Below are 10,937 nucleotides of genomic sequence, written 5' to 3'. Positions count from 1 at the left end.
ATCTCAAAACTACTCGGACCGCAGATAGAACCTTATAATTCCAAGGCGACGATATCTTAATATACATCAGTGTCATTTTTTTGTCTCAAGGTGCACACCAGTAATGTTTATTTGTAAGGCATGTTTGTAAAAACTACTTGAATGTCCTAATTTAACTAAGGCCTAGGCTTGAACTAATTCATGTACAGGAAACCGCCCAATGAGGTTCAATAGTAATGGAGCACACACGTATTAAAGAACAAATCATTTTATTGAATTCATAAGTGAGTCAAATCAAATTCATTTTTTTATTTTTGATAAAAAAAGGGCCCTGCCTCCAAAAAAACCCAGCTAAAGTTCATTTTTTTCACAGAACATTCTCTGGGTCACAAACAGGCCCGGTAAAAGGCTGGCTCGACTTGGGAGGCGATTACATATTCTGGTTGGGCAAATGTATAATCAAAGTTCATTGCTTGCATCATTTTATATTTTTTTGTAATCAAATTAACACATTATCATTTAATAGATTAAACAATTAAGTATTTCATAATAATAATTATTAAATAATCATTTTGAATTATTTTAATTGTCAGCTGGATATTTTTGGAGGGGCTCAAGAAAAATCTGGAGGGGCATTGCACCCCCCAGACCCTGCCCTGCTTACAAATATTATTTTTTATTACAAGGGATGTTCAAATAATATGCTCTATAGTTTACTTTAATCTTATAATAGAGGCAAAAAACACACAATATAAACAAATTTAAAGAAGTGCTCATGTTGTAAAGTGGAAACTTAGGCAATTTAGTCAATTGTTGCGATATACATGGTATCCAGACATATATTCAGTGTTATATACATCAAATAGAAATCAATTACTCAAAAATAATTTGTCTATAGTCACAAACCTACTTGAGTTTAAACAGATATATAGCTGCTATCATTCTGAAACCTCGTATCTCCATATTTTGTGGTTTCTATTTATTTTTTGCCATAAATCATTATTATTAGTCACCCTTTATGTTTGTCACTGGGTTTTGCAAATAGCCAACCAATAAGAAGTATAAAAAAGTGCTTGTCAACTGTGACAACACAGTATTTAATCATTTAAGTAGTACAGTAGTGTTTTTCCATTTCCTGAAAAACAGCGAATTTGGACATCCAAAGTTTCAGAAGGACAATGAAGATATGGAAGCATAGTGCAGCCAAGCTGTGAAGCTGAGAGATTGTACTGACATCATAATGTAATCAAAGCTAATGGTTATTCTTGAGTTTGTAGTATTGCAGAATTCTTGGAGTTTATGCAGCTTGATGGCTCTGTTGTTTTGTAGAAACTATAAAAAGTAATATATTTACAAAATTTACATTAGTTACATTAGTACTAGATTCAAATGCAAAAAAAATGCATTACTCAAAATATTATTTGAAAGCTAAATGTAGCATGACACAGCATTAAAACATTGTTGAGAATCCCTTATAGCAATATTATCATAACTTACTCTAAATGTGTTGTACATTCACATGTCAGGCTCTGAGGAAAAACAAGAAAAACAACAATTAACAACTTGCACTGGATGTTTTTAAATTCCAATAGATGTTTTAGCTATCTAAAATCAGGATCTAACTAAGATGGTGGAGGAAAAAAATACAAAACACAATAGACAGAACTCAAATGCCTTCTAAAATACAACGTTCAGATCCACTTTACTGTCTTTGAAAATTAGTAAAACAGAAACAAACAAAAAAACAGAGGCATCTCAAAACGTTCATTTGATCATCATGTTTTCTTACCCCATGTGTAGCTCTTGGTGGTGGTCATGTGTCGTACTCTGCAGGTGTACTCTTCTCCACTCTGGGGCAAGAATTCGACATGTTTTGTCAGGTGGAAGTCCCAACCTTGTTCGAAGGCCAGGTCGGTCTGTGTAGCTCCAGGAATCACATTACCATTCTTGAGGAGATCAATGATGATGTCAGGAGGATGAAAGCCACTTGCGTGGCAAATCAGCACATTCTTTTGCCCATACAATCCAACATTGCGGCTGTATACTTGGACCTTTGGATCAGCTAGTAATATACAAGGAAACAGTGTCATTTAGACATCATTTATCATGTGACAAATGAACAAGGAATCCAATGCTTTGGATAAAGCGTAAATATTCACACTTGCCCTATATAGTATTATGTGTTAACGTCACGTATCGGTCTCGGTTTCCCCTGGTTGTTGTGGACTTTTAGTTTGTATTCCTTAATTTTTGTTTCCTGTGTTATGTTTTGATTTTTAATAAATCCAAAACATGTAACAGAAACATGAACTTGGCAAGATGAGGCAAAACAATAAACAAGACAAAAGTTAACTACATCATAAATACATACACTGACCAAAATTATAAACGCAACACTTTTGTTTTTGCCCCCATTTTTCATGAGCTGAACTCAAAGATCTAAGACTTTTTCTATGTACACAAAAGGCCTAATTCTCTCAAATATTGTTCACAAATCTGTCTAAATCTGTGTTAGTGAGCACTTCTCCTTTGCCTAGATAATCCATCCACCTCACAGGTGTGGCATATCAAGATGCTGATTAGACAGCATGATTATTGCACAGGTGTGAATTAGGCTGGCCACTCTAAAATGTGCAGTTTTTTGTACAGAGAAAAAGTCTTAGATCTTTGAGTTCAGCTCATGAAAAATGGGGGCAAAAACAAAAGTGTTGCGTTTATAATTTTGGTCAGTGTAAAATAACCAACAAGGACTATGGCAATCACAGGCATATAAATACACAAACTAATGAGGGCTAACAAGACACACCTGGGAGACAATCAACTGGGAGCCAATGAACAAAAATAACTACAAAGAACTACAACATAACACAGGAAATAGGAACTAAGGAATACAGACTAAAAGTCCACAACAACCAGGGGAAACAAGAGACAGATACGTGACAGTTAATTTTTTTTCCCCTACGTATATTTTAAAACGTTTTTAAATTAGCAGTTAATGTTTTCCACAAGAAAACAAAGATTGATCAAATAAAATGTTATCATCCATGTAACTTACTACAACTTACTTTATTGCCATTATGCGGTGAAACGAGTTTCTTTAACGTTACATCATGCGTATTGTTTTTCACTGCGGTCAAGCCAGCCGCGGTTTGAAAATACACGGTCAAGCCAGCCGCTGTTTAGGTTCAGATGCGCGCTTATTGAGTGGTTTACGGTACATTACGGGAACACCGCTTGTAAAGCTTTATTTAAATGTAGATGATCCGCGTCTCTTGTCAATAACATATTTCTTGTTTTACGTTTAGAATATCTCGTTTTTGTCGTAATTTATGCAGGTTTTTTTCTCCGAATGTTTGCATTATGATTGCTGTAACGTTATATTGTGAAACCAATGTCTCTGTCTGTATCTTAAATATGTATTATTTTAATGCCTTCTAGACCTTTGTCCTGCAAATAAAACTGTTTATGCAGTTTGCAATTACAGTACCCATGGATTTGAACAGATTTAATTACANCTTCCTTTCGGCGCTCAGAACTTGAGATGGTTTGTTCGTTTGGTTGACACAATACAATGTTATTGTACGCCGGTCATGCGATGAGTAAATGTTCTGCTATGTTCACGTTTGTTTGCTCGAGGCTCAGATCATCTCATTTGTGTTTCTTTTAAGTATCAACCTAGTCTCAGATGTCCGCTGTTTAATTGCAGATTGTAGGAGAATAAAAATCTGGATTTGGGTCCATTTGAACTTGAATGCAATGAAGTCATGTGGGACGCGTGGGTCAAAAACTGTAGAAGTGTGAATTTAGGCCACTTTCTAGTGCACTACAACTTTGTGTCTCTTTGCTCTTACATGCATACATGGAAAATATATATATTTTTAGGTAGCTCACAAGGTTCTCGGTTTTGACAGAAGTGTGGTTGTACACACTTAAAAAATGGCTTCAAATGGTTCTTCGCAGCGATGCCACAGAAAACTCCATTATTGGTTCCCCCAAAAAACAAAAGGTTCTTTGTAGTGTAAAAAGAGTAAAAACGTAAAAAAAGAAATGTTCTAATATTGGGTTAACGTGAAACTGAACGTTTTTTTGAGAAATGGAAAAAACAGTATTTTTCAATGGTTAAATAACAAATGACAAACATAAGGGGTGACTAATAATACTGATTTATACGGACGAAATATGGAGATACGAGGTTTCAGAAGGACAGCAGCGATATGTTTACGGTTCTTTATGGAACCATTGAGCCAAAAATGGTTCTTCTACAGACTCATGAAGAGATCATTTTAATTAAGATCCCATCTGAAAACCTGGAAGAGACGTGTGAAGTGCGATACCTCCGAGAGGTAGAGAGACAATCGAGATACCAATGAGACATGACGCGTCTTTCCCTTGATCTTGAAACTCTTGCCTCTCCCAAGATAAAGATCCCCCATCTCGCATGTGTCTCCTGGAAGAACGCCTTTCAAACGTTTCTCACCAATTTCCCCAACATCAAAACTGTCCACTCGAATACTTTTCACGTACGTCCATAAATAAATTTGAAATGTAAAGAGAAACATCTGAGACAAACTTGACAAAGCATCTCCGTTAGGTCTAGCAACATCCGAGCGAGGACATTGCACACTTGATGTTTGTCAGGTGCTCAGCTGAGAAGAGCAGGTTGTTATCAGTGTATTCGTTATGACTGACCCTCTCGATGACTTGCGAGCGCTTCTCTGGGGACGTTCAGATGATGCAAACCGTAACCGTAATAAGTGTCGTGTTCTTTGGCATATTTGTGCACAGTTAGCCCCTCTCTTGAGCTCACACGTGACGTTCCCATAGCGTGTTGTGTGTGTTAAGTGTGAGATATCATAGAGTTGTGGGAGGTGTTGTAGCTGTGATGTGGTGTGTGTGAGTCATTGTTAGAGTGTGAAAATAGTCGAGTCAGATAATTCGGTTTGTTAAACTTCTTCGAGACGTCGAAGTGCTGGACGTTCATGGGATTATAAAGAATCAGTCATCAATTCTGTGTGACCTCATCCAAGGTAAAACTCTATGTGGTGTGGCGGCAGATTCTGTCTGTGACCTTTGCGTCTGCGAGGAGTCAGTGTGCCGTGTTTAATATTTTGCTGGTTGTTGAAACTCGACCTTTTAAACTAGTGATGTGTCGTGCTGGTGAGAGATGAAATGAACCTTTGTAGCTGAAAACGGCGCGTCGCTTTATAAATGTGCTGCTTCCTTTCGGCGCTCAGAACTTGAGATGGTTTGTTCGTTTGTTTGACACAACTGCATCATTCATGTTCAGTAATGCTACATGACAAAGTTGGAAAAGGTTGAGTCCTTTAAAATGTGGTGAGTTTGAAGATTGTGAATTGTGTGTTGGCCAGAAAGACCTGCATCTCTTTTAAAGAAAGAGTAAATGTGTGTTTACTGAGCACTTCTGGATGTGTGAGCTAACGGAAAGAATTGTATGACACACTTTTGTGCATTTGTGACTTTGTGAAATGTTATTGTACGCCGGTCATGCGATGAGTAAATGTCCTGCTATGTTCACGTTTGTTTGCTCGAGGCTCAGATCATCTCATTTGTGTTTCTTTTAAGTATCAACCTAGTCTCAGATGTCCGCTGTTTAATTGTATTGATATTAGTCGTGATTTGATCCTGCTAAATTGTTGAGCAATTCAGCAGACCATCTTTCTAAAGACAATACACTGAGGATTATTCATGCGCAATATCTAATTTATAAACAGCAGGTGGAAACGGTAAAGAAAACCTTCACTTTCCTAATTTAATTTATTTGTAACGTACCAAAGGGACAGACAATTGCACTTATCAACCACATGAGGGATCTGTCAGCAAAAGTTCTATAGTGTGGCTTTAAACAAGGAGATAATTTTAGGATTTCAGCCTAAGAGAGAGCATGGTCTTTTATATAATACAAAATGTTGCTGTATTTTTATTCTTAAAAGACTAATTAGAAATTTTGGAATATTAGGGCTGTCCAAAAAATTATAAATTATAAACATTTATTTTTAATTAGAACCAAACAAAATGTCAAACTCAATAAAGCTTTGACGGGATACTTCACTCAAAAATGTAAATTATTTTATAATTTACTCAACCTCATGTCATTCCAAACCTGTATGACTTTCTTCCCCCATTGACTTCCAAAATAACAAAGAAGTTTCACAAAATTAGTATTCCACAGAAGAAAGAGTCATACACATGTTTTGAACACCATGAGGGGGAAAAAATGACTAATCTTGTTAGTTTAAACGTCAATGATTTTAATGCTAAACTATGTGTTGTGTAATACAACTAACACATTTCTATTTGGTTGTTGATGTAGGTGCACTTCAGCGTTATGGGGCTCTGGGGATACCAAAAAACAAAAACACTGAATAGCACTGTCCTACTGTACACTACACTAACTGTAGCAGGTTCACAGATAAACAAGAGATAAACAGCATTTCCCATAAGAGCACACATTTACACTTCAATAACAACAATTAACACCAAGCAAACTGCCTCGCGCACAGACGCATACAGAACACGCACCCGATGAGGAGAAAAAGCCCTCAGCAAAAGATGACATATGGCGTGAGCAATTTCCCTCTCAATTTCAGGTCCAACTCCAACTGATGTTTTCATGTGCCAGAAAATAGCCACCCCCCATCCCCCCGAAAGTCATCTGCTCTGTGAACATTAAGCACCATCATGGCTTGTAGACCCAAATGCGAGCATACAAATGATTTGTGGCACCATCGTCCCGCACGGGCGCCGGAGAAACGGAAACAAGGAGGGAGAGGAGGAGGGGTGGAGATGGAGGAGATGTGGAGGGGGAGATAATGTCACTTTCAGCTTGTATTCCTTCACCAGCCCATAATGCTCATTTTTCCCCATTTTCACAGCAAATTCGTTTCAGTGGCGACGGCCAGAACTCAAATCCCCCCCACCCCAACTAAAGCAAATGATAGAGAAATGAGAGAGAGGAGGGGGGCGTTGTTGGGGGAGGGCGACAGGGCCGAATACGCACAGTGACCTTTTTCTGATCCAATCTCGCTGATGAATCCTAATGAAGGATTTAATAAAATCACACTTTACAATCTGTCTCTGCATCAAAGCGTGGAATCACATTCATATCAGACCAACTGCGTACACAAGCTCGTTGAAAATACATATCAGATTTAAACCTGTGTGTGTGTTGTGCCGCTAGATGTTGTCAGTGGGTGAAGGCGGGGGGGTACAGGGCTCTGAAATTGGCCAGACTGAACAGAAAACGCCTGGGCCATTTGTTCCAGATGCGCTCTAAAATCACATCTCATCACTTTCATTTAGTGCTTAATGAGTCAGCCGTCCACACGATACACTCACAGATATACACAGTCTAAAGGCGGCAAAAAAGGTTACTTTAGTCTGTAAGGCTGGCTAGACTATTCATTTTTTGTTAAAAAGTTTACAATGAAAAGTTTTAACATAGACATTACATTAGGACGGAATAAAATAAACTGAACTGAACGCTATTTGAATCGTTTTCCTGATGCTGCTGCTGAGATGTCTGCTTCAAGGTTAGAATTGATTTTGCCTGTTTTATATCTTTGCAAAAGCACTATGGGCTTACCACCATCGCTTAGGGACAAGTACACACATGCACTTTTGTTATTTTTAAATAAAGCTAGTTATGATGACTACAGATAAAGCTAAACCGTAATCCTTAATATTTATTAATGAGAATCATGGCCTTTACAGAAACAGATAAGTAACCCCAAAACAGCAATATTTTAAGTCTTTTCAATGACGCCGGGTGGAAAATTCTGGTCTTAAAGGGATATTCAGCAAAAATGAATCATTAAAATGTAACCATTTACTCACCTTCATGTCATTTTAAATGACAACAACACAAAAGAAGATATTTTGAAAAAGTCTCAGTGGTTTTGAGTTCATACAATGAAAGTCAATAGCGCCCAATTTCATTACCAACATCCTTCAAAATATCTTCTTTTGTTTTGCAGAAAAAAGTCGCTTTATTGTTTCTCTTTTTGTGGGGGTACCCCAAAAGGTTTTTTTGTCAGATTTTTCTTACACTTCTTGTTTATTCATTTAATCTGTAAATGACAACAGAAATATCTCTGACAATTATAAAGAAATTAAAACAGGACTACTGTCAATTGATTCGGACAATGTAAATAACGCAACAGAAGCACTTCCTTTCATAACCAAATCAAAATGTTAAATGAATATATAATATTTAATTATATATCGCTGCTGTCCTTCTGAAACCTTGTATCTCCATATTTCATGATTTTGATTTTTTGCCACAAATCATTATTAATAGTCACCCTTTATGTTTGTCACTGGGTTTTGCAAATATCTAACCTTCAAAAAGTATTAAAAAGTGCTTGTCAACTTTGACAACACAACATGTAATCATATAAAAAGTACAGTGTTTTTTCCATTTCCTGAAAAGGCGAATTTGGACATACAAGGTTTCAGAAGGACAGCGACGATATGTAAGATTAAAAACAATAATAAATAAAAACTGAAACCGGGAGTGCTTCTGGACCAGTGTTTACATCTTGCAAAGTGGTCTATGCGAGTAACAGGTGTTTATTATGGGGTCTATATGACCAATTTGTAAACTGCGATTTTCACGTATACTTTTAGGAGACATAAGTGTGTTTATGCAGCTCGAGGCATCTTTATATTCTTAAATATACTTGGAAAAGTACCACATGGACAACCAACAAAAAAGAAACAAATAACAAAATGTCTGGGTTAAAATGTGAGCACACATGAATGAAACAGACGAGTAAATGTATTCTTTACAATCCTGACATCTGCTGGCCAAAGAAATTTAGACTGTTGAGCCAAGAGATATTATATGATGGCCTGATTAATACAAAACACAAAGGCATAAGAGCTGTCTGAGAAACTGGAATTGTGATTGTAATTGTTAGTTTGTTAAAAACAAGCTGGTAAGGTCAGATCATGTGCATGCAATCTGAAAAGCATCTCTTTATGTGACCAGTATAGAACAACAGGACTATCAAACGCATTACATTTTAAAGGAAAGAGGCTGACAGGGCATGCAGAATAAGAGAAGGAGATTGTCTTTGTAATCTACATTGTAATACATGTACGTAGATTTGCACGTTATTAAGAACACCTGCACTGTGTGTTAATGAAAAAGATGGCTGACATTTTCATATGGAATGTGTGTGAGAGTGAAATGAGATTGAAGGAGAGTTTATCAGCACATTAAATTATTACTGAACCACAAATCACAACCCATTTACAAATGACAGAATCATAGCAGTTTACACATGCTCTCACACAGACAAACACACCAAATTATATTAACAAAGTTTCCATCTACACTTCAATTCTTTTTAATGTAATTGTAAACTGTGCAACTCATTTTGTGAAGGAGGACCAACAAATATTTCCACAGCCATACATCTGTGTATAGTATACATATACAGTACTGTACTCTACAGCAAACATGAAATGATAATAGAAATATATACTGCACCTGATCACTACGTGTCTTTACAATTTGCATCTCTGCAGCCTTTTCCTCAGCCCTGATACTGTATATTCCCGTTGAAAAGGCACTTAAGAGTAGATGACAATATCTTAATGGAAGTTCTTTAATTGTAATTTTTCCTACTATGGTAGTGAACATTTTGGTTACAAGCATTCTTCCAAATATCTTTCTGGGTAAATGATGACAGAATTTTTATTTTTAGGTGAACTCCCTTTAAGGATTGTTTTTGAGAAATTGCTTTATAAAAATGTCTGTGGGAAGTGAATGCGAGTAATATGTTCAGGCTGGATCTTGAAACTTCAGGTGGTGTTAACAAACAGTAGAAGATAACGTATCTGTACCAGGTGCACATTCCTCATTCACAGCAAGTAGTGAGGAAATATTAATTTGAAACTCTACTGTAACCTGACATGCAAGTGAAAGAAAAACAAAACAATAGTCCACGATAGGAAGCTACACAAGAAGGTCAATTTATTTGTTCCAAGGCACAATGGCAATGTTAAGATGAGAAGCCTTGAGTGGGCTTTGATCCAGGTAAGCTGCTGAGATCGCCTTCTCTCAACAAATTCCCCTGATACACACAAACACACGCTGCTGCCTCTTCAGATTGTCTCTGAAAATGGACCGACCTAATGTCTGTTGTCTTTCTGTACAGTGACCAGTAATGCATGCTGAAGCAAATCACAGTCAAAGAGCATGCGGTCAGTCCAAAGATCCAGTCATTTTTATGGAGGATGCTGAGGTGTCAGAGAAAGGTAATAGTTTTAAGATATTTTTTAATTTTCAGCTGAAATAGAAATGACATTTTATAAAACAAGCCATGTTTAGTACATTTTCCCCACTAAAATATATATATATATATATATATATATATATATCATAATATAATTATTATAATATTATATATTTTTTTAAGCAAAGATGTAATCGGAACATTACAATGCACAAGGTCTGAATAGGCCTTTTCGTTTCGTTTTTGTGAAATTAATGCATTTACTCCAATGAGGGATTAAATGCTTATTCAAAAATAGCTTATACAGTATACGAGTGGAACATTTGTCCCTTTGGTACTTTACAAATAAATTAAATTAGGAAAATGAAGGTTTTCTTTACCGTTTCCACTTGCTGTTTATAAATTAGATGTTGCGCATGAATAATCCTCAGTGTATTGTCTTTAGAAAGATGGTCTGCTGAATTGCTCAACAATTTAGCAGGATCAAATCACGACTAATATCAATTTCGAGCCGCACTTGATAGCACAGGCCATCATTTAAAAAGAAGACATGCAAATAATTCATTGTCCTTTGGTCACTGTCAGCCTGGTGTTGCGATTGTAAATATGAGCAAAAGAACCAGAAGAGAAACTTTTGACAACATTTTAGCCATCGCTGAGGTGTTTAAGGTGTGCTGTATAGTGTTTGTCTGTGGG

At 36.6% G+C, this 10,937-nt stretch overlaps 1 protein-coding gene across 1 annotated transcript in view; it reads right to left on the bottom strand.

Annotated features, from left to right (window-relative positions):
• Positions 1-231: 231 nt before the first annotated feature.
• b2ml (beta-2-microglobulin, like) overlaps positions 232-10,937 on the bottom strand; it is an 11,435-nt gene continuing 729 nt past the window's right edge. Inside the window, exons 2-4 of the mRNA XM_057357522.1 lie at positions 1,769-2,041; positions 1,477-1,508; positions 232-1,311 (exon numbers count right to left, since the gene is read on the bottom strand). Coding sequence (XP_057213505.1) covers positions 1,495-1,508; positions 1,769-2,041 — 287 coding nt within the window. The 3' untranslated portion in view covers positions 232-1,311; positions 1,477-1,494. The remainder of the gene's footprint in view (positions 1,312-1,476; positions 1,509-1,768; positions 2,042-10,937) is intronic.

The sequence above is a fragment of the Triplophysa rosa genome, linkage group LG17 (assembly GCF_024868665.1).
Source record: "Triplophysa rosa linkage group LG17, Trosa_1v2, whole genome shotgun sequence".
Lineage (NCBI taxonomy): Eukaryota > Metazoa > Chordata > Actinopteri > Cypriniformes > Nemacheilidae > Triplophysa > Triplophysa rosa.
The sequence above is the reverse complement of the archived record's forward strand: the minus strand, read 5'-3'. Positions and strand labels throughout refer to the sequence as shown.